A 24,502-nucleotide genomic window follows, 5' to 3' on the forward strand; every position below is an offset into this window, starting at 1 on the left:
TCGGTTATAAAAGGCGTGGTAAAACGATTCCCTTGTGATGTCACAAAGGGCGGACTTCCTTATAATATATATAAAAACGCTCTGCCCTCCCCCAAGTGCTGCTCTGCTGTTTACTTGACTTGCTAACAATGCCTCCAAAGGAAACAACAAATTTGTTTACAATTCCTTCAAAACGCCACCAACACAACACACTAACGCTAAAATGCTAAAGCTACTTGGATTTAGGATCAGACACATATGGCTGTATGTTAAAAGCAGACATTTTAAAAGGATAAATAGCCGTTTATCAACTCCTGTAAATTTGGTGGCACAAACCGGAAGTTTATCAACTACTAAATATTTAACGAGACAAACCGGAAGTGTTTCTTTGCGCTCGGCAATGTGACCAACCACAGCAGAGTGGGCGGGACTGGAGGCGGGCCCTGGATGCAATACATTAAAACAGACCGTTTTCGCTACTACGAAATACTGCTGAAATGCAGATTCTGTGTTCAGATGTTGAGATTCTAGAAGAACTAGAACGCTTTATGTACTGTTTATCGTGTGTAGTAGTCCACAACTCCATAACAAAGGGCCCAAAAATGAGCATAATACGTCCCCTTTAAAATATTTTTCACTATTTCCCACTGACCAAAAGGGGGCGCTAAACTCACATCTGAGTGCTAAGTGCTTTAAATACACTACAAAAGAACACCCCAAATATGACATTTTTAATCACACATACAATGAGCTGATTGCTTTTATCAAAATAATGAATAAAAATAATAACACCTTTAACAGAATATACAATTGTACCTGAAATGACACACATTCAAACCATTTAATGACACATTCAGTCCGGTACACATACATATTCAACTTACAATGTTTCCTTTTATTGCTTCAATTTTTTGTGTCATTTTTTCACCACAAGCCTTTAACATCATTACAAAATATAGCCTGGATTGTCACTTAATGAATTAGACATAGATGTCTCACAAGAAGGCACTAGAAGTTATTTATTCCTGCAGAAGCATAAAATACTGAATGGATTGAATTGTTTACATATATATGGGAACATAAGAGGAGAAATATGGATTTACAAAAGAAGAGTGACAGTTAATTATTTACCAAAAATGCTGCAGAAAAGCTCAAGTATGCATCTATTCACTAAGAGGAGCGTGTCTTTTTTTCCAGAGATGATTTACATTATAAAAATTCTATAGGCACATTTTGTCCTTGTATGGCTAATCTGCATTGACAAAAGGATGCTGGCATCACCGTGCCAAGAACCATCATGGCCGATAGGTTTTGATGACATCCTTGATGGGCCTCCTGCATATCGGACAGCATGCGTTGATCTGCCGCTTGAGTTTAAGTCCACAGTCGTTGCAGAGACACATGTGACCGCATGTATAAATGACCGTGTCCACTTCCTGGTCGAAGCAAATGGTGCATTCCCCATTTTTGTCAGAAGGAGGCAACTCTGAGCTGGGAGAGACCGGAGGGCTAAGAGGGGAGCTGGGAGCAGTCACTGCATGGGAGGAGAACATAAGATACAGAGTCAGATTCCAGTCGCTGCTCTAAAGGTAACGATGTTGTTCTCACCTAACGAGGATTCAGATGCAGAGGAGGATCTGTTGACGCTGAAGGCCGGGTCTGAATCACTGTCATCTGGACTGCTGCTCTGGGAAGTGCCTGGGGAGATGGAGGGAGGACTGGCCTGCAGCGTTCCTGGGTCAGAAAGATAAAACAAATGAAGAAGTGCATATTTTTTTTTCCCCTTGACGTTCTGCGTCCTTGAGGTGTTCCTCGGGTGCTCTCGTGATGGTTTGAGGGAGGGCGGTTTATTTTATGTTGGATCTCAAAATGGGTCTGAGGTGATGGGAGTTGTGGGAACGGGATAGGAAATAAGACTGAATGGGTAGTTAACAGTTAACGCTATGGCAGGGGTGGGCAAACTACGGCCCGGGGGCCACATCCGGCCCGCCAAGTGTTTGCCTGTTCTTTCCAAAATATTTCATTTAAACTCAACATACAACCTGGCATCATGGCTTGAGACAACCTTTTGATGGTTGAAGTAGCTGTTTTATCAATTTCGTAATAATAATAATAATAATAAGAATAAGAATAATAATAATAAGAATAATAATAATAATAAGAATAATAAGAATAATAATAATACATTCATTTTCTACCGCTTACCCTCATGAGGGTCGCGGGGGTGCTGGAGCCTACCCCAGCTGTCTTGGGGCGAGAGGCGGGGTACACCCTGGACTGGTCGTAATAATAATAATAATAATAATAATAATACATTCATTTACTACCGCTTACCCTCACGAGGGTCGCGGGGGTGCTGGAGCCTATCCCAGCTGTCTTGGGGCGAGAGGCAGGGTGCACCCTGGACTGGTCGTAATAATAATAATAATAATAATAATAATAATAATAATAATTCATTCATTTTCTACCATTTATCCTCCGAGGGTTGCGGGGGTGCTGAGCCTATCCCAGCTTCTTGGGGCGAGAGGCGGGGTACACCTGGACTGGTCGTAATAATAATAATAATAATAATAATAATAATAATTTTATTATGCACTTTACATCAAATAAATGATCTCAAAGTGCATGTATAGCAGACTGCATGACACTTTTATGTGTAAAATATGTGTAAAAATATATGTGTACAAATGGACTGTCACGTGTTATGGAAAAACTTGCCTTGGTTAAGAGTCTGTTTTGGTTTGAGTCGAATTTTATAGGTGTCTTTAACAGATTAATTGGATTTTCATTATTTTCTATATGGAAAAACTTGCCTTGGTTAAGAGTCTGTTTTGGTTTGAGTCGAATTTTATAGGTGTCTTTAACGGATTAATAGGATTTTCATTATTTTCTATATGGAAAAACTTGCCTTGGTTAAGAGTCTGTTTTGGTTTGAGTCGAATTTTATAGGTTTCTTTAACGGATTAATTGGATTTTCATTATTTTCTATATGGAAAAACTTGCCTTGGTTAAGAGTCTGTTTTGGTTTGAGTCGAATTTTATAGGTGTCTTTAACGGATTCATTGGATTTTCATTATTTTCTATATGGAAAAACTTGCCTTGGTTAAGAGTCTGTTTTGGTTTGAGTCGAATTTTATAGGTGTCTTTAACGGATTAATTTGATTTTCATTATTTTCTATATGGAAAAACTTTCCTTGGTTAAGAGTCTTTTTTGGTTTGAGTCGAATTTTATAGGTGTCTTTAACGGATTAATTGGATTTTCATTATTTTCTATATGGAAAAACTTGCCTTGGTTAAGAGTCTGTTTTGGTTTGAGTCGAATTTTATAGGTGTCTTTAACGGATTAATTGGATTTTCATTATTTTCCATATGGAAAAACTTGCCTTGGTTAAGAGTCTGTTTTGGTTTGAGTCGAATTTTATAGGTGTCTTTAACGGATTAATTGGATTTTCATTATTTTCTATATGGAAAAACTTGCCTTGGTTAAGAGTCTGTTTTGGTTTGAGTCGAATTTTATAGGTGTCTTTAACGGATTAATTGGATTTTCATTATTTTCTATATGGAAAAACTTGCCTTGGTTAAGAGTCTGTTTTGGTTTGAGTCGAATTTTATAGGTGTCTTTAACGGATTAATTTGATTTTCATTATTTTCTATATGGAAAAACTTGCCTTGGTTAAGAGTCTTTTTTGGTTTGAGTCGAATTTTATAGGTGTCTTTAACGGATTAATTGGATTTTCATTATTTTCTATATGGAAAAACTTGCCTTGGTTAAGAGTCTGTTTTGGTTTGAGTCGAATTTTATAGGTGTCTTTAACGGATTCATTGGATTTTCATTATTTTCTATATGGACAAACTTGCCTTGGTTAAGAGTCTGTTTTGGTTTGAGTCGAATTTTATAGGTGTCTTTAACGGATTAATTGGATTTTCATTATTTTCTATATGGAAAAACTTGCCTTGGTTAAGAGTCTGTTTTGGTTTGAGTCGAATTTTATAGGTGTCTTTAACGGATTAATTGGATTTTCATTATTTTCTATATGGAAAAACTTGCCTTGGTTAAGAGTCGGTTTTGGTTTGAGTCTAATTTTATAGGTGTCTTTAACGGATTCATTGGATTTTCATTATTTTCTATATGGAAAAACTTGCCTTGGTTAAGAGTCTGTTTTGGTTTGAGTCGAATTTTATAGGTGTCTTTAACGGATTAATTTGATTTTCATTATTTTCTATATGGAAAAACTTGCCTTGGTTAAGAGTCCGTTTTGGTTTGAGTCTAATTTTATAGGTGTCTTTAACGGATTAATTTGATTTTCATTATTTTCTATATGGAAAAACTTGCCTTGGTTAAGAGTCTGTTTTGGTTTGAGTCGAATTTTATAGGTGTCTTTAACGGATTCATTGGATTTTCATTATTTTCTATATGGAAAAACTTGCCTTGGTTAAGAGTCCGTTTTGGTTTGAGTCGAATTTTATAGGTGTCTTTAACGGATTAATTTGATTTTCATTATTTTCTATATGGAAAATATATTTTCTATATGTTCTACCTGTCACCCCCCCCTACACTTTATTATCTTTACTGTAAATATATTCAACTTACCAAGTATCCTGAGTCTGTTGACAGCTCCATGCAGAGCGAAGAAAGCCCACAGCACCTGAGACGAATCCACGCAAAGGAGTCTTCCTCGTCCGACTCCGTTCACGCCGTGGTGCACCTCTCCACCGGGTAACACACTGAAGCTGAGCACATCTCCGGCGCACGGCATGGGGAAGCCGCGGTGCACCACCCAGTACTCCTTGCGATCCAGGAGAACCTCAGGGTCGGCTGGCAAGTCCCCGGCGTGAAGACTAGCTGGGTCACATGATGTCAAACCAAACAAAAGCGCCCCAAAGTAAGGCAGACCCAAATGGCCGACCTCTATATACAAAGTCTCTCCCGTGTGCAGCGGACGATCGCTAAACACTAAAGTCCGACTGCTGTCCAGGAAGTGGATACAAGCGGCTAAGCGGTCCGCCGACAGTATGACATCAGAGCCACGGATCGGGTGAAAGTGCAAGTCGCTATCCAGCGGAGAAGGAAGGCTGCGGACCACACGAGAAACGCTGCATCCAGTGGTGGTAGATGAGGATGGCGTCGTGGAGGAAGAAGTGGAAGAGCAACAAGGGATAAGTTGAGTGTAATTACTGAGCTGGATGTTGGCCATTTTGGCAGCGGCCGCCTGGTTGTTCTCCAGCTGATTGTTGCTGAAATTGGCAGAGTCGTGGCTGCTTTGTGGCAGATAGGCACTCAGACGGGCTGCGTTCAGGCAACTGGACCCAACGCTCTCAGCAAACGTGCTTTCTGTAATGGAGAAAAGAGCCTGTCATTTGCTTATATAGCATCATTTAATGTAAACTCACTTGCTCTTAGCTCAAAGATCTGATCTATGTGTCATCTGTGTCTTAGAAAATGAATGAATGAATGAACCTCTAAAATTCGACTCAAACCAAAACAGACTCTTAACCAAGGCAAGTTTTCCATATAGAAAATAATGAAAATCCAATTAATCCGTTAAAGACACCTATAAAATTTGACTAACACAAAACAGACTCTTAACCAAGGCAAGTTTTTCCATATAGAAAATAATGAAAATCAAATAAATCCGTTAAAGACACCTATAAAATTCGACTCAAACCAAAACAGACTCTTAACCAAGGCAAGTTTTTCCATATAGAAAATAATGAAAATCCAATTAATCCGTTAAAGACACCTATAAAATTCGGCTCAAACCAAAACAGACTCTTAACCAAGGCAAGTTTTTCCATATAGAAAATAATGAAAATCCAATTAATCCGTTAAAGACACCTATAAAATTCGACTCAAACCAAAACAGACTCTTAACCAACGCAAGTTTTTCCATATAGAAAATAACGAAAATCAAATTAATCCGTTAAAGACACCTCTAAAATTCGACTCAAACCAAAACAGACTCTTAACCAAGGCAAGTTTTTCCATATAGAAAATAATGAAAATCCAATTAATCCGTTAAAGACACCTATAAAATTCGACTCAAACCAAAACAGACTCTTAACCAAGGCAAGTTTTTCCATATAGAAAATAATGAAAATCAAATTAATCCGTTAAAGACACCTATAAAATTCGACTCAAACCAAAACAGACTCTTAACCAAGTCAAGTTTTTCCATATAGAAAATAATGAAAATCCAATTAATCCGTTAAAGACACCTATAAAATTCGACTCAAACCAAAACAGACTCTTAACCAAGGCAAGTTTTTCCATATAGAAAATAATGAAAATCCAATTAATCCGTTAAAGACACCTATAAAATTCGACTCAAACCAAAACAGACTCTTAACCAAGGCAAGTTTTTCCATATAGAAAATAATGAAAATCCAATTAATCTGTTAAAGACACCTAAAAAATTCGACTCAAACCAAAACAGACTCTTAACCAAGGCAAGTTTTTCCATATAGAAAATAATGAAAATCCAATTAATCTGTTAAAGACACCTATAAAATTCGATTCAAACCAAAACAGACTCTTAACCAAGGCAAGTTTTTCCATATAGAAAATAATGAAAATCCAATTAATCCATTAAAGACACCTCTAAAATTCGACTCAAACCAAAACAGACTCTTAACCAAGGCAAGTTTTTCCATATAGAAAATAATGACAATCCAATTAATCCGTTAAAGACACCTCTAAAATTCGACTCAAACCAAAACAGACTCTTAACCAAGGCAAGTTTTTCCATATAGAAAATAGTGAAAATCCAATTAATCCGTTAAAGACACCTATAAAATTCGACTCAAACCAAAACAGACTCTTAACCAAGGCAAGTTTTTCCATATAGAAAAAAATGAAAATCCAATGAATCCGTTAAAGACACCTATAAAATTCGACTCAAACCAAAAAAGACTCTTAACCAAGGCAAGTTTTTCCATATAGAAAATAATGAAAATCCAATTAATCCGTTAAAGACACCTATAAAAATCGACTCAAACCAAAACAGTCTCTTAAGCAAGGCAAGTTTTTCCATATAGAAAATAATGAAAATCCAATTAATCCGTTAAAGACACCTATAAAATTCGACTCAAAGCAAAAAAAACAGACTTTTAACCAAGGCAAGTTTTTCCATATAGAAAATAATGAAAATCCAATTAATCCGTTAAAGACACCTATAAAATTTGACTCAAACCAAAACAGACTCTTAACCAAGGCAACTTTTTCCATATAGAAAATAATGAAAATCAAATTAATCCGTTAAAGACACTTATAAAATTCTACTAAAACCAAAACAGACTCTTAACCAAGGCAAGTTTTTCCATATAGAAAAAAATGAAAATCCAATTAATCCGTTAAAGACACCTATAAAATTCGACTAAAACCAAAACAGACTCTTAACCAAGGCAAGTTTTTCCATATAGAAAATAATGAAAATCCAATTAATCCGTTAAAGACACCTAGAAAATTTGACTCAAACCAAAACAGACTCTTAACCAAGGCAAGTTTTTCCATATAGAAAATAATGAGAATCCAATTAATCCGTTAAAGACATCTTTCTGATCTATGTGTCATCTGTCTCTTTAGCTTCTTCTCTGGTCTACGTTTGTTTATGTGAATGCATTAAGAGCTTCAAATCCAGTGGTACCAAACACAATCCGTTCCAGGACACTGGTAAACTGGAAAGAATGTTTCCCAAAATTAGTACAATTTAAAGTTTGACTAATGTAAAAAGTAACACTTGGACTTCAAACCATATGAGATTCCATCAAAGGTGTAATATGAAGACGAGTGCCTTAACTCTGATAACGAGGGAGTACCACTTCCACACTGGACACAAGTATTGTCTATTTTCACATAGTCTAGTCAAGCATAAGACAGTCGATTCGTAGATGACTTTCGTCCTTATGATCTCAACTCGCTACACTGCAGCGTTGTAAAAGGTTTCATAAGTTCTCTAAACAAATCTGTAGCCCGTTGTCTCCCTTTGACTTATGCTCCATTCCTTTGTGACTATTTCTAGTGATGGCGTAGCAGACGAGAGCACTGGCCCCTCACTAAAGCTCATGGGATTTGCCGCCTTGACCAAACATGGCTACAGCTCCTGTCAGACTGAATATAAACACAAGTAAGGGATGGAACTACAAGGGCAGGCACCGATGGAAATAAAAGGAAACATGCAAGGAAGTTTACATCAGAGTGTAGAAGTCGAGTAATTAGGAGTGAACAGATATCTATGCCATTGTTCAGTCGGTGATGAGACCTATACGCTTGGAACTGGATGTCACAGATGCTCTTGCCCACTCGGGAAGCTGCTTAAATTAGATCCATATTTATTAACACTATGTAAATAAATACTCAAGGTTTAGCAGTGGCTCAAAGTCCACAGTTTATACCTTGTAGGTTTATTCCAATAAAAATACCCCTTTAATTCATGCTCAGATTCCCGCTATAAAATATTTTACAACTTACCACAAAAAACACTGAAAAGGAAAATGACACGACGAGGACCACAGCCAGAATGCTTGATTTTAATTAGCACTTAAGATGGTTAAGTGGGGTATTATTCTAACAAAATGTTTATCATTGTAGTTTGTAGTAGGGAAGAACTGTACTACATCATCTTGAGAGGCGTCTTTGATATTTCTTCTCATTCCCGACAAGCTAACCAAAATATCAGAAACATTTTAGAACCCATTTTATTCAAAGAAATATTCTAGGAAATTTTATTTAGATTTTTATATCTCATTATAACTTATTTTTTCCTTAATTATATTTACTTGGTACTACAAAAATGTATATTCATTATTATCAATACATTGACTATACTGCCTCATAATGGCGTTGTTTAAATTACCACATATGGTTCCTTATTATTGCTGATCAAAACAATTTCAAAACAATTTCCTAATTTGCAGTGTATAAGATCCACACCCACTAAATATACAGATAAATATATATATATATATATATATACAGTAAGCCGCATTAGCCAATCATGAACTGTGAAAAAACTGTGTCATCTTGGAGCGCTAAAATCATCACACAGCAACTTAACATTCAAAGGGAAGGAAAGAAATATACGAGTTTAAAATAAAAAAATTGGTATTTTAACACCTTCCCATAATTTCTTCACAGCAAAGCATTCAAGGATTCAAGGTGGTCAGAGCATCCTGGTGGGCGGGGGGGGGGGGTCTCCCTCTGGTGGACAAAAGCAGTTGAGTGAATCCTTGCAGGGGCTCCAGCAGCCATCGCCAATGAAAAGCTTTGCTAGGAAGAAATCCATCATGGAAAGCCTAAACACGTATTGGTACTTGTATATTTCGTACCTAACTTTTGAGTGTTAAGTTGCTGTGTGATGATTTTAACGTTATTTCACTGTGAGTCGGACTGTTCAATATCGAGAAATGGCCTAGTAGTAGGTCACAAGATTAGAACATTTAGCTGGACCGCTAAACCCAAAGCAAAACAAATGTGACATTTACCCAGCAGTGTGACTTCCTGAGTGATCCCGTAGATATCGATGATGGCCCACAACGGGCAGCCGATGCTGAGGCCACAGTGAAAAAGAATTGGCTCGCCGTCATTGATACTGTAGAACACTCTTCCGTGACGATCGGTCCAGAACGCCAACACGTTGTCCTTCAGGGCAAGTCTCTCAGGCAGCGCTTTGGCCCAGTATCCGGGCCGTGTCACCAGATCTGGGCAGGCATACTTGGGGATGTCCGATGTCATCAACTCGCTGGGGTCCAGACTGGTAAACCCGAAACGCAGAGCTCCACTCCAGCCAGTGTGCACACTAGTGAGACGAAGTCGCACCTGAATTGATAACAACGATGTTGATGTAACTTCTTGGAACTGTAACATGTAACTAGAAGAGACTAGAAGATAACAAACCTTCTCGTAGAGGTGAACAGGCCGGTGGCTGAAGGTGATGCCATTGCAGAAGCTGTTTTTACGAATGGCGCGGCGAAGTTGCCCGTCCAGTCTGATATTCTTGCCCTTAGCGTTAGGATGAAAGCGAGGCGACTCCATACTGATGCTAACTGGATGTGCCGACCTTCTCTCAACTCCTGACCCATGGTTCGGCAACGTGTAGTACTGCCTGTTTGCCACAGGGCGGGGTTGCAGAGTCGCATCTGTGTATAGAAATCAAACACAATACAAAACACAAATGTATTTTTTTTTTTAATTTAAGCATCAAATTTAACCCAAACATGTGTCAACTTCAAGTTTGCTTTGTGCGTCTCAGTCAAGGTCAAAACAGCGACAACAGCTGCCGTAAAAAGAAACTAACGTATCAGCACCTAATAACATGTAGCAAGTGGTCCGTGGCACTTGGTTGTGAGGGCAAAGGCCAGTTATGTAAAAGAGCCTTCAGTCTTAGACACTTTTTTTTCCCACACTCACACTATGGACCTCTCAGTTCCTCTCAATAGCTTCTTTTATTTAGCATGTAGCACACATTTACAACATTCGATTGCTTTACTGTAACCGTATGCACCATGCACACAGCAGTAATAAACAGTAATCATATTTATATGCATTCAATTATCATCTGTATTTCTTATGTAGTAACTGAATGAATTTCCTCTATTATTAATTAGATTAGATTAGATTCAACTTGCAATGCAACAAGATATTACAGTAATATGTACAATAGTGCAATTAAGTGATGGGGGGGCATAGATCAGCGGGGGGATGTAAGTAGTGGAAGGGGTGGGCAATGAGGGGCAGAGTTCAACAAGGATAATATAGTAAGATCTGTTTTGTTGTTGGCATAAAATAAACACAGTAGCTTACAGTAAAAAGATAAAAAGTAAATAATAAAAAATGCAAATAGCGGTTGAAGAGAACACCATTTGGAATCACACTCACAATAATAATGTCACACAAGATAAAATGGAAAACATAAAACATAAGCAGATAATCCATTTTTCACATGCTGGCATCAATTTTATTTATGTCCATATGTCTGTAAGCCATCTTGGCCGGCAGCATCAACAAACTAAGAATGGACCACTTCTTGTCCAGCAAAGATGGATACACCATTCAAAGGCTTAATCTATAATTTCATCTCAATTTCCTAAGAAATTTAACCATTTAACCAAATTATCAAGTCAGAAATCAAACAGCATTTGATGGTCATGTGATATGAAATAAGTTTATTATTATAAGTTGAGCATTTAAATAAAGCAACCCCAATGCACCATGCTGACAAAGATATATTAACTGCATTAAATTAAGAAAATGGTCCATACTACATTGCTACAAATTATATATTAATGAATCAGACACACATCATTCAAATTAAAGGCAAAATTTTTGACATCATGTATCATTAGTATAATACAGTGGAACCTTATTCATTGAAAATGCATGCAAACATTTAGCACATTTCCCGATTAATGAATAATATGGTGCGCATCTTGTCAAATTATTAATATATTGCATGAGTCTAACTAGTCCAACTGTATTCATAAAGTATTTTATCGCAAAACATCCCCGTTAGTAGCCTGAGGTTATTCTCTTAACTGGAAACTGGAGCCAAATGTTGACTCACATTTACACCACAAGTCTTTGCTTTTCTTGTTGTTGTGTTTTTTTATGTGTCTAAGTAAGTACCAGTACTTTGATGTAGGAGGTGAGAAACACTATTAAATTAAAAAAAAAAAAATACACAAAGGGGGTGTTGAGCTCTACTCATCCCTCGCCACTGCCTCATAGACATCTTTGTCAACAATTAATCAGGGTAAAAGTGATATTAAATGTTTTTTTAACATTAATGATTCATGATTTATATGCATTTTAAATGTCAAACTATAATGTAAAACTTAAAAAAAAAAATACTGGAAATATTAAGTCAGTTAGTATATGTTTTGTTTGAGTCGGACCATCTGGAATGGATTAATATTACTAAAACCGAGGATCCGCTGTTTTGGTCTTAGGGACAAAAATACTTTGACTGGTCATTTAATTGTGGGGACCGCTAACACAAACGCTAACATACTAATACAGACCACCATCTTAAGTATATGACAATGTACCACCAGACTAAGCAGAAACTGTAGTAATTCTACACTTAATCAAACTTACTTAAGATTTGTCAGATCAAACCACAATTGATGTAGAAGACTTCAGTGGAATACATTGTATATATTTATTGTTTTGACACTCTAAATTAGGGGTCTCAAACACGCGGCCCGCAGGCCAAATGTGGCCCGCAGGACACTAGTTTGAGGCCCCCGCCTTGATATGAAAGTTTAATGTTTGATATGGATGCTGTATGGTATCATGTACCCAGAAAAAATTATTACGTTTGATTAATGTTCATGTTAAAGGTTAAATAACTGTTAATAGTTATCCTCCCTATCCGTGTGGAAGTGGTACGTTTTTGGCTATTTAAGTTTAAAGGAAATAACTTGAAGGCTACCGTTTAGGTCGCTAGCTCTCTAGTTTGCGAGTTAGCATGTGTCTCGAGACCCTGCAGTTGCGCAATATGTTGTAAATAAAAAGAGTATAAATGTGACTATAGTCGTGTTTTGTCATGTCTACAGGGCTCTAATAATGCTTTGTTCATTTTAATCTGAAAAAAATAATTTGTCTACCCACCAACTATATGTGGTTTCTTAAGTTGTTATTATTTGCCGTTTTATTATTATTATTATATTTATTTATTAATGATTGATTCTTTAGTCTTGATTTGTTTATTTATTTTTCATCTTATTTTGTGTAGAAAAAAAAGTAAGATTTTTTATTAGAACAGTGGAATATATTATATATATAATATAATATATTAGTAGTTTCATTTGCAGAAACCTCCACGAGAGCACCTCCAATTTGAGATACAACACCATTTCTTCAAGGCGAAACCAGGACAGGCTACTTCAGGTGTTTTGGCCCCTTTGACAAACAAGCAAGAATAGATGCAATCATAAGACATGAGCACAAGACGCTTCATGTAAGATGGAGCAACAACAGCGACTACATGAGCAGAGCCGTTATTCCTTCTTAGCTCCGGGCGTAACGTCTGATCGTCATACACTAAAGTCATTTACTCCGAAAAACATGAGATTTGATGGATTTGAAGAATTTCACAGTGTTATTACTGCACCTTTTGTTGAATACGCTCAATAAGATCATTGTAGGCTTTTTATCATATGTTTTGATTTAGAGTCTGTACATAAAGATGCATTTAAATGCTAAAGAGAGAGAATGTGTTCCATATAAACAATGCATGCTTAGTGCTTCCTCCCCGCAAGTCCCATGCGTTGGTGTTGGCTTGGTAGCGGTGACTACATCGTGTCTAGCCTGTGTGGGGGCGTGGGAGTGGGACGGGCAGTAAATCAAAGCGACATGGGGCACTGATTATAAAGTATTGTGCTTTAGGTGTCAAATGACAAAGTAGTGATGTTGTGATGATTTATAATAATGACAACGCTGCTCATGGGCACAATCAGGAGTCGCTTGCGATTGTACTCCAGGAATAATGTGTCTGACATAAAACAGGCAGATGTGTCACTGCTATCTTGGAATAAAAGCCCTGTTTACCCCGTGAGAGTGGAAAAGCATGTAGAGTAACATGTTTAACAGTATATATTAAATCTCACATGTAATGTAGTTTTGCATTGATAAACAACCATTCAGATAGGCAAACAACCATTCACACTCACATTCATACCTATGGACCTAGCATGTTTTTGGAATGTGAAACCGGAGTACCCGGAGAAAACCCACTCATGCACGGGGAGAACATGCAAATTCCACACAGAGATGGCCGAGGGTGGAATTGAACCCTGGTCTCATAGCTGTGAGGTCTACGCGCTAACCACTAAACTGCCGTGCCACCCAGTTATTCATTCATTCATTCATTTTCTACCGCTTTTCCTCACAAGGGAGGGTGCTGGAGCCTATCCCAGCTGTCTTTGGGCAAGAGGCGGGGTACACCCTGGACTGGTGGCCAGCCAATCACAGGGCACATATAGACAAACAACCATTCACACTCACATTCATACCTATGGACAATTTGGAGTCGCTAATTAACCTAGCATGTTTTCGGAATGTGGGAGGAAACCGGAGTACCCGGAGACATGCAAACTCCACACAGAGATAGCCGAGGGTGGAATTGAACCCTGGTCTCCTAGCTGTGAGGTCTGCACGCTAACCACTCTACCGCCTTGCCGCCCTTGATGCCTTGATATTTGCATTAATTTACATCAATGGATCTTCCACCCTGTGGCTGCATAGTGGTCAAGTGGTGAACACACTGGTCACGCAGCTAGGAGACCCGGGTTCGATTCCACCCTCAAGAATCTCTGTGTGGTGTTTGCATGTTCTCCCCATGCAACCAAACATGCTAGGTTAATTAGCAACTCCAAATTGTCCATAGGTATGAATTTGAGTGTGAATGGTTGTTTGTCTATATGTGCCCTGTGATTGGCTGGCCACCAGTCAAAGGGTGTACCCCGCCTCTTGCTCGAAGACAGCTGGGATAGGCTCCGGCATGCATGTGACTCTCGTGAGGATAAGCGGTATAAAAAATGTATGTATGGATGTATCTTCCACCCCTGCATAATCATAATGGAACTACCCGTCAATCATTTTCCATGAACCTGAAATGAATCAACAAATTTCCAAGTTGGCTGTAATGAAGTTATCATTTGAATAATATGTTTAAAAATATATTGGCTGGGATAGGCTCCAGCATGCCCGTGACTTTCATGAGGATAAGCGGTATAGAAAATAGATGGATCTCCCACCCCCGCATAATCATAATGGAACTGCCCGTCCATTATTTTCCATGAACCTGAAATGAATCAACATATTTCCATGTTTGCTGTAATAAAGTTATCATTTGAATAATATGTTTAAAAAAATATTGGCTGGGATAGGCTCCAGCATGCCCCTGACCTTAGTAATGTTAAACGGCATATAGAAGATGTATGGATGGCGGTGATCCGGTTGAGATGACAGTCTTGCAAATGTTAAGAATATTATAGATTGCTGCTATTATAGATTGAGCAATTATTAATATCCATAAAATGTAAAATATTAAAAAATTAAAGTAACCATGCATTTCTATATCATATGTAAAGACGTTTTTAATGCAATAAGATATGCAACTGGTTTATCTTTTGGAGTAGTGCTCATGATTGTCCACTCTGTGTGGTGGGTGACCCACTATCAGCGTGAACAGGTGACCCCCCCACTAACATTGCTTTCATTTATGTGCAATTGATTAGCGCCACGGCAATCACGTTCAGCTCCCACAGTGATGCGCAGCGATAACATGTCGAGGAAATCGAACACACACACACACACACACATATATATATATATATATACTGTATCTACACGCCACATCGTGCACGTCACACACGGAATCTCCAATAAAATAAATATCACAGACGCCTCACCTATTAATGGTTTAGGTGTCGTATTCCCCATTATGTCCACAAATGTCGCGCACCGGCAGCCAAACGAATCCAGATTGCAGCGTCCGTCCGTCCATCCATGTGTGTATCGCCCCTTTTTCCTTTCCTTATCTCTTGCGAGAATTTTTTTTTCCGCGAATCCGAATCAAACTGGGACTCCCGTGTGTTCAGTATACACGGACACGCTCCTTTGAGAGGCAGGCAGACACCTCCAAGTGGCGCACAGCAGCCCCCCCTCCTCCTCTATTTAGGAGAGGCTCCTACTGCACTTTAAAGACACAGGAAGCAGGGATAGTCCTTAAAAAGCACTGCTCAAAGGCTGTGGTAATGTTTGCTGACTTGTCGTGGGGAGTGGGTGGTGGTGGACAAGAGGTCATATATTTACATACAAAAAGGTCAGATTGGTGATGAGCTTTTACTTCCTATATTTATGTTTCTTTGTAAAAAATTACCTACTTTGACTAATTTCCTTTTATTATTGATAATGCAGGATGATGCTTGTACATAAAAAAACTAGCTTTACTTGGGCAATTTATATAAAGTGAAATATAATATGTTCAACAGCAGTCAGATCCATGTTTACATTAAATTGTGTCTATTTTATAGACTCAAATAATAACCTGGCATGGTAATGTTGTAGAAATGAAAGGGGTCTCAAACTCAATTTACTTGGGGGGCCACTGGAGCTAGGGTCTGGGTGAGACTGGGCCACATCAGGTTTTCCCCAAAAAAAAAAAAAAAATTAATAAACTTTGCTTTGGTTCCGATTTTCTACAATAAAAGCTCTGATAAAACATTCCACTGTTCTCAAATATCTCACTTTTTATTTTTCTACACAAAATAAGATGAAAAATAAATAAACAAATCAAGAATAAAGAAAATCAATCAATCAGTAATAAATAAATAAATATAATAATAATAATAAAATAATAAAATAATAAAAACAGCAAATAATAAAAACTTAAGAAACCACATATAGTTGGTGGGTAGACAAATTATTTTTTTCAGATTAAAATGAACAAAGCATTATTAGAGCCCTGTAGATGGATGCGCGCAAACTAGAGATCTAGCGACCTAAACGGTAGCCTCCAAGTTATTTCCTTTAAACTTAAATAGCCAAAAACTTACCACTTCCACACGGATAGGGAGGATAACTATTAACAGTTATTTAACCTTTAACATGAACATTAATCAAACGTAATAATTTTTTCTGGGTACATGATACCATACAGCATCCATATCAAACTTGCGCGGGCCGCACTAACATTAAACTTTCATATCAAGGCGCGGGCCTCAAACTAGTGTCCTGCGCGCCACATTTGGCCCGCGGGCCGCATGTTTCAGACCCCTGATTTAGAGTGTATATATATATATAATGTATGTATATATAATGTATTCCGCTGAAGTCTTCTACATCAATTGTGGTTTGATCTGACAAATCTTAAGTAAGTTTGATTAAGTGTAGAATTACTACAGTTTCTGCTCGGTCTGGTGGTACACTGTCATATACTTAAGATGGTGGTCTGTATTAGGATGTTAGCGGTTGTGTTAGCGGTTCCCACAATTAAATGACCATTCAAAGTATTTTTGTCCCTAAGACCTCGGTTTTAGTAATATTAATCCATTCCAGATGGTCCGACTCAAACAAAACATATACTAACTGACTTAATATTTCAAGTTTGGCCCGCGGGCCGCATGTTTGAGACCCCTTGCACTAAACTGTAAAACTCACATCGTGACCGTGAGTGTCATTCTAGGTGAAAGTTGCTTTTCATCCTCGAACTTCTTAAATCCAAAAGTTCCCATTAGTTCCCATTGTGATCCCTGAAGACGCAAACAGATCCCACAATGCTGATCATGCTCATGTGCTGCGCCAAATCAAAGACGGCACACTTTTGATAAAAGTCCAGGTCATCATATGAGGAAATCCCCGTTTTCTCTACCCCTCCCATGGCCTTGACTGCTGGACTTCTTTCAAGCTGTTTCCTGTCTTCTGGACCACACTGCTCTCAGAGGAGTCATGGCCTGCAGGGCTTGGATTGCTTCAGACTCTCTTTAATGAGAAGACACTTCATTTCTTATAGTATAATGTATAGTATAAGATTTGGAAAAATCTTCATTGTAAATTTGCAGTATTTTATTCTTGCAGAAACGGCGTATGGGTTACTCTTGGTGCCAACATGGTCACAGGGATCTTATTATTCTTGAGGGCAAACAAGGCCCCCCCCGAGACATGACGTTTGGGTGAAGGCAGCCTGAATCTAAATATATCTCCGAAACAAAAGCATTTGTTTCTACCTCCTCGGTGCTGTTTGTTTTAGCAGGATATGGTGGCTCCTTATATGAACCTTTACTGAATGGTGTTTGGGGCGAACCGGAGCCCTTGTCGGGCATCGGATAGAAAACGAGGTGCTCCGGCATAGGGGATCAACACAGGAAGTGAATACTGAGCCTGCAATGAACTCTGCAATCAAATGGGAGACTCGTCGATGGGAGTCTAATGAGCGTGGTGTTGATTTTATTACAAAATCATGAATTAAATAGCATTTTTGGCCATTTTCAGCACTTAACAGACTGTTTGAATGTGTACAAATTATTGAGAACTCGGAGAAAGCTAAGTGTGTTAAGTGAGTCTGATAACGTGTGGTTTCATAAGGAGCTACGTTATGGAGGACCAAAACTGCCAAAATAATAAATAAATAAATAAATAAAAGTGAAAATAAAAACAAAAATGAAAAAAAAAAATCCAAAAATTAAATACACAAAAATAAATATAAATGGAAATAAAAACAACAAAAAATATATACATAAATAAATAAATAAAAGCAAAAATAAATACAAAAATAAAAAACAAGATTCAAAAATTAAAAATAAATACAAAAATAAATGTAGAAATAAATACAAAATAAATATATAAATAGAATTACATATCAATAAATAAATTGCACTTATTGCACTTATTTATTGATATGTAATTCTATTTATCTAATAAATAAATTGCACTTATTGCACTTATTTATTGATATGTAATTCTACTTATATATTTATTTTTGTATTTATTTCTACATTTATTTTTGTATTTATTTTTAATTTTTGAATCTTGTTTTTTATTTTTGTATTTATTTTTGCTTTTATTTATTTATTTATGTATATATTTTTTATTTTTGTTTTTATTTCCATTTATATTTATTTTTGTGTATTTAATTTTTCGATTTTTTTTTCAATTTTGTTTTTATTTTCACTTTTATTTATTTATTTATTTATTATTTCGGCAGTTTTGGTCCTCCATACTACGTGTGCCAGATAATCAGTGAAAGTGCAACAAAAGTGGACTGAAAGAATTTCGAAATGTTGTTGTTGAAGTCCAACTCTCGCTGCATAAATAAACAGTCGGCAATGTAAAGCCAAAGCTAACAATTTCTGTTCGCCATTTGACTACTCACAATATTATGTTCTGCTTGTTAGCGTTCCTCTAAGAAGCTATTTGTTAAGTGTAACGGTGATGGAAAAGTGGAAAAGTGTGATGCCGGCCGTAGAACTCATTGTGCTCCCTTCATGTGCCATCAAAGTTAAGATTGAGAAAACAGTGTTAAAATGTTACTTGTACTAATACCTGGTGTTTTCCAATTGTTTTTCAATACATCTTTATTATTTTATATTATATTTTGTATTAACTGAAAACATTTGACTGCTAGGAGACCAGGGTTCAATTCCACCCTCGGTCATCTCTGTGTGGAGTTTGAATGTTCTCCCCGTGCATGCGTGGTGGGTTTTCTCCGTGTACTCCGGTTTCCTCCCACATTCCAAAAACATGCTAGGTTAATTGGCGACTCCAAATTGTCCATAGGTATGAATGTGAGTGTGAATGGTTGTTTGTCTATATGTGCCCTGTGATTGGCTGGCCACCAGTCCAGGGTGTACCCCGCCTCTCACCGGAAGACAGCTGGGATAGGCTCCAGCATGCCTGTGACTCTCGTGAGGATAAGCGGTATAGAAAATGGATGGATGGATCTCACACAGCTAGGAGACATGGGTTCGATTCCACCGTCAGGAATCTCTATGTGGTGTTTGCATGTTCCAAAACACACAGGTTCCAAAAACATGCTAGGTTAATTAGCGACTCCAAATTGTCCATAGGTATGAATGTGAGTGTGAATGGTTGTTTGTCTATATGTGACCTGTGATTGGCTGGGTGGCCACCAGTCCAGGGTGTACCCTGCCTTTCGCCTGAAGACAGCTGGGATAGGCTCCAGCATGCCCCTGACTCTCGTGAGGATAAGCGGTATAGAAAATGGATGGATGGATGGATTTCACACAGCTAGGAGACATGGGTTCGATTCCACCGTCAGGAATCTCTGTGTGGTGTTTGCATGTTCTCCGCATGCGTGCGTGGGTTCCAAAAACATGCTAGGTTAATTAGCAACTCCAAATTGTCCATAGGTATGAATGTGAGTGTGAATGGTTGTTTGACTTTCTTTATTGTCATTGCACAATAACATTATAGTATTATATAATATTTAGTTGAAATGTGGTCTAAAAGAAAGTCTTAGGGGTTTTTTTTTCGACCCAGACCTAAAGATCAACCTTGCATTACTATATCCAGACACCCCTGGACACTGTTAGCACAGATATGTCACTCTCATTGCTATGACAGTATGACAGAAGCTAAGCTGCCTCCGGAGGTTGTGAAACAGTGATTTATAGCCATAGAGACAACGTTTGACTTTATTTTTCTATTAGATGGCTTTGAAACTGATTACTTTTGACTTGTGAGCAAAACAGTGGAGGCGAATGAAGGTCTTCTGTATTTATTTCTTAGTATGAGAGTACTTTTGGGTACCCGGTACCGCGGTATGGGCGATTTTTATTCAAGGGGAGACTGAGGGCAAGAGTGGAGAAGCCCAAATGTTCAATTAGAATCTTTAATTAGTATCAAATGCATGTAAATTCAGAGTGGAACAGTCAATTGAAAAGTCTTTTAATGTCATGGTGCTCAGCAAGGGGAATGCCAAGGTCCAAACCCCTCAAGTATTCCTCTAATGGATGAAGTAGGTCATACCACCTTGAACTTCAACAATAAACTCAAACATGCTGCAAAACAACCACCATGTTTAATCAAAAATGTTGTTTCTGGTCACATTTTCACTGGAACAGGCAGTTCTACTACATCTGTTTTTAATATGAACTTCTGTCTTCTCATTAGGTCTATTGGGGTTCCTGAGGGTGGAATCAAACCCGGGTCTCCTAGCTGTGTGAGATCCATCCATCCATTTTCTATACCGCTTATCTTCACAAGAGTCATGGGCATGCTGGAGCCTATCCCAGCTGTCTTCGGGCGAGAGGCGGGGTACACCCTGGACTGGTCGCCAGCCAATCACAGGGCACATATAGACAAACAACCATTCACACTCACATTCATACCTATGGACAATTTGGAGTCGCCAATTAACCTAGCATGTTTTTGGAATGTGGGAGGAAAAACCGGAGTACCCAGAGAAAACCCACGCATGCACGGGGAGAACATGCAAACGCCACACAGAGATGGCCGAGGGTGGAGAAAGACAAAATAACTAGCCAAAAAGTTACCACTTCCACACAAAATAAGAGGAGAACTCATTCATTCATTCATTTTCTACTGCTTAGCCTCACGAGGGTCACGGGGGTGCTGGAGCCTATCACAGGTGTCTTCGGGCGAGAGGCGGGGTACACCCTGGACTGGTGGCCATCCAGCCAATCACAGGGCACATATAGACAAACAACCATTCACACTCACATTAATACCTATGGACAATTTGGAGTCGCTAATTAACCTAGCATGTTTTTGGAATGTGGGATGAAAAACCGGAGTACCCAGAGAAAACCCACGCATGCACGGGGAGATCATTCAAACTCCACACAGAGATGACCAAGGGTGGAATTGAACCCTGGTCTCCTAGCTGTCTCCACCACCGTGCAGCCAAATATTTTTCAGTTAATAAAAAATATAATAAAGTTATATTGAAAAACAATTGGAACAGGGAGAACACCTACCCTTGCTGAGATTCGAACCCAGATCTCCTAACTATGCCAACCACTTTTTCACCATGCCGGCCAGTTCTAACTTAGGAACAGTGATTCTTGTTACATATCATTGGTCTGTCCAATCTTCTCCTGTGCCCTGTGATTGACTGGCGACCAGTCTAGGGTGTAACCCCGCCTATCGCCCGAAGACAACCCCCACGCAACCTTTGTGAGGATAAGCGGTAGAAAATGAATGAATGAATGAATATAGTGGACTACAGATGTAGGTCGGAAGTAGCCACACTGTGATGGAATTCAAAACGTGCATATTTTCCACTAACTGTGTCTTTAAATGTGTTGTTACGTAACATGACAGCTCCTGACATGAAATGTCTCCCGCTATTGTAACACAATGTGAGCAGTCAAGCGTTCAAAAAGAAAAGGACAATCGTTCATTAGTCCCACAAGGCAAGAAATTCAAAACGCGTCTTCATGCTTGTTGAGCATTGTTAGAAATAGTCGCTGTTGCACTTTGAAGTTAGTCTGGTTCTGGTTCTGCAGCATAAAACAGAGGTTTTCTTTGTAATGTTGTGTTTAGGGCCTCTGTTGTCAGTGGGAGACGTGCTAAAAATGGTGTGTCAATGCATTTAAACCAGATGCACGGACAGTGTTCTTCCTCCATCTGTTCTATTGTCTCAGTGTTCTGTGAGCTGAAGAGCGGATGCACCACTGATGGAGATGCAGGAAATACTCTCAGCCTAGAACAACACGGCTCACTTCGTCTTCTTATTATTCTCGCCTTGTGCACAATGGCCACAGACACCGGTGCAGAATATCATATCATATAAAAAAAATATATATATAGTACAAATACATCAAATGTTCCTCTTTCATTCCACAATTGTGCACTAACTGGTCATTTCATTTTCCCCCTCCAAAGGGCCTGCAAAGTCACATGCTTGATGCAGCGGAAATGACACAAACCTCTGTTTGTCAGAGCTAATCGCAGTTCATGTCTAGTCTCCAGGCAAAAAAAAAAAAAAAAAAAAAATTTTTTTTGAACATGACTCTACATACACACGCCTAACATGCACAACCCAGAAATAACCCATCTGGTAAAACATTAAAATTTACAAGTTAAAAGCTATACATTATTAATCCCGGGTTCGAAACTATATAAAAATAGATTGAGTGAGGCGCATGCATGTTTTATGTTGATGTTTTTTATACCAGCAGCATAGCATAGTTTTTGTTCGCGGTGACATTAAAAAGATGGATGCATGATGTTAACCTGCATCACTTCATTTTTTAGCACAGTTATAAAATGTTCACATTAATTCTGTCAGGCATATGTCGGGAACACGACGTATTCTTGTGGTATGTTACAGCGAAGCTAAGAAGCTACCAATTAAGCCCCGTTAGCATCATTAGAATTTATGACAGCGTTCCAAAGGAAATGGCTTCCCAAGAAATTCAAGGCTTGTCAGAATTTTTGCCCTCCGGCTCCCAAAAGCTAACAAATGGCTTCACTTTACGTTGCACCAGAAACCAATCCAAGATCTCATTAAGGGAACTTGGGCGGTTTTGGGGGAAATTTCTGCGGAAAAACCAATTGAAAGGTTTTTAAGTCTCACTTGAATTCAAACAATAATATAACTTTCCCAGCGTTGAAAGCTTATGTAACTAAATAATCAATCTTAACCGTGCGGTGGTTGAGTGGTTATTGCGTAGGCCTCACAGCTAGGAGACCTGAGTTCAATTCCACCCTCGGCCATCTCAGATGCTGTGATAAAAAAAAATATTGCCATTACGCTATAATGGAAAATACACTGTGAGTCAACACAATAAATGTGTGCCAGATTGTTGCGATACCAATATTGTATTGCTAATAAAATAAGTCACTATAGCTAGTTAGCATGCAGGCTACACAGCTCGGATTCCCAGCATGTTCTCCGTGCATGCGTGGGTTTTCGCCGAGTACTCCGGTTTCCTCCCACATTCCAAAAACATGCTAGGTTAATTAGCGACTCCAAATTGTCCATACGTATGAATGTGAGTGTGAATGGTTGTTTGACTATATGTACCCTGTGATTGGCTGCTGACCAATCCAGGATGTACCCCGCCTCTCGTTCCGAAGACAGCTAGGATAGAGTGTGAATGGTTGTTTGTCTGTAAGTGCCCTTTGATTGGCTGAGGTGTACCCCGCCTCTTGCCTGAAGACATCTGGCATAGGCTCCAGCATCCCTTGCGACCCTCGTGAGGAAAAGCGGTAGAAAATTAATGAATGAAAAAACCACTTCCACACAGAACCCCCTCAAAATGATTACTCCGGGTACTCCGGTTTCCTCCCACATTCCAAAAACATGCTAGGTTAATTAGCGACTCCAAATTGTCCATAGGTATGAATGTGAGTGTGAATGGTTGTTTGACTATATGTACCCTGTGATTGGCTGCCGACCAGTCCAAGATGTACCCCGCCTCTCGTTCCGAAGACAGCTGGGATAGAGTGTGAATGGTTGTTTGTCTGTAAGTGCCCTTTGATTGGCTGAGGTGTACCCCGCCTCTTGCCTGAAGACATCTGGCATAGGCTCCAGCATCCCTTGCGACCCTCGTGAGGAAAAGCGGTAGAAAATGAATGAATGAAAAAACCACTTCCACACAGAAACCCCTCAAAATGGTTACTCCGGGTACTCCGGTTTCCTCCCACATTCCAAAAACATGCTAGGTTAATTAGCGACTCCAAATTGTCCATAGGTATGAATGTGAGTGTGAATGGTTGTTTGACTATATGTGCCCTGTGATTGGCTGTCGACCAATCCAGGATGTACCCCGCCTCTTGTTTCGAAGACAGCTGGGATAGGCTCCAACCTATTGCAATAAATAACTCTTGATTAGATGGTGGAAGTTGTGTGAGTCGGGCGAATGGGGCCAGTTTTTGCAGAACATTTAGTACTACAGTATAGTACTAGTATACTACTTTAGTACTACTACAATGGTAGTCAAATATGAAGGGGGGCAATTCCAATTTTTATTGCTAGACCCAGTGAAGCCAAGCAAATTGCAGTGGGGTGAGAGTGCTCGAACTCATGCAAGT

General features: G+C 38.7%; 1 protein-coding gene across 2 annotated transcripts in view; it reads right to left on the reverse strand.

Annotated features, from left to right (window-relative positions):
- Positions 1–642: 642 nt before the first annotated feature.
- The window catches only part of neurl1b (neuralized E3 ubiquitin protein ligase 1B), a 32,554-nt gene continuing 8,694 nt past the window's right edge, over positions 643–24,502 (reverse strand). Inside the window, exons 1-6 of one of the 2 annotated variants that reach the window (XM_058063845.1) lie at positions 15,391–15,748; positions 9,872–10,113; positions 9,460–9,793; positions 4,571–5,311; positions 1,588–1,713; positions 678–1,513 (exon numbers count right to left, since the gene is read on the reverse strand). In XM_058063845.1, the coding sequence (XP_057919828.1) occupies positions 1,275–1,513; positions 1,588–1,713; positions 4,571–5,311; positions 9,460–9,793; positions 9,872–10,113; positions 15,391–15,421 (1,713 nt within the window). In that variant the 5' untranslated portion in view covers positions 15,422–15,748 and the 3' untranslated portion in view covers positions 678–1,274. Of the gene's footprint in view, positions 1,514–1,587; positions 1,714–4,570; positions 5,312–9,459; positions 9,794–9,871; positions 10,114–15,390; positions 15,749–24,502 lie in introns of those variants that run through there. The other variant, XM_058063844.1, reaches the window with a different exon arrangement.

The sequence above is a fragment of the Doryrhamphus excisus genome, chromosome 23 (genome assembly GCF_030265055.1).
Source record: "Doryrhamphus excisus isolate RoL2022-K1 chromosome 23, RoL_Dexc_1.0, whole genome shotgun sequence".
Lineage (NCBI taxonomy): Eukaryota > Metazoa > Chordata > Actinopteri > Syngnathiformes > Syngnathidae > Doryrhamphus > Doryrhamphus excisus.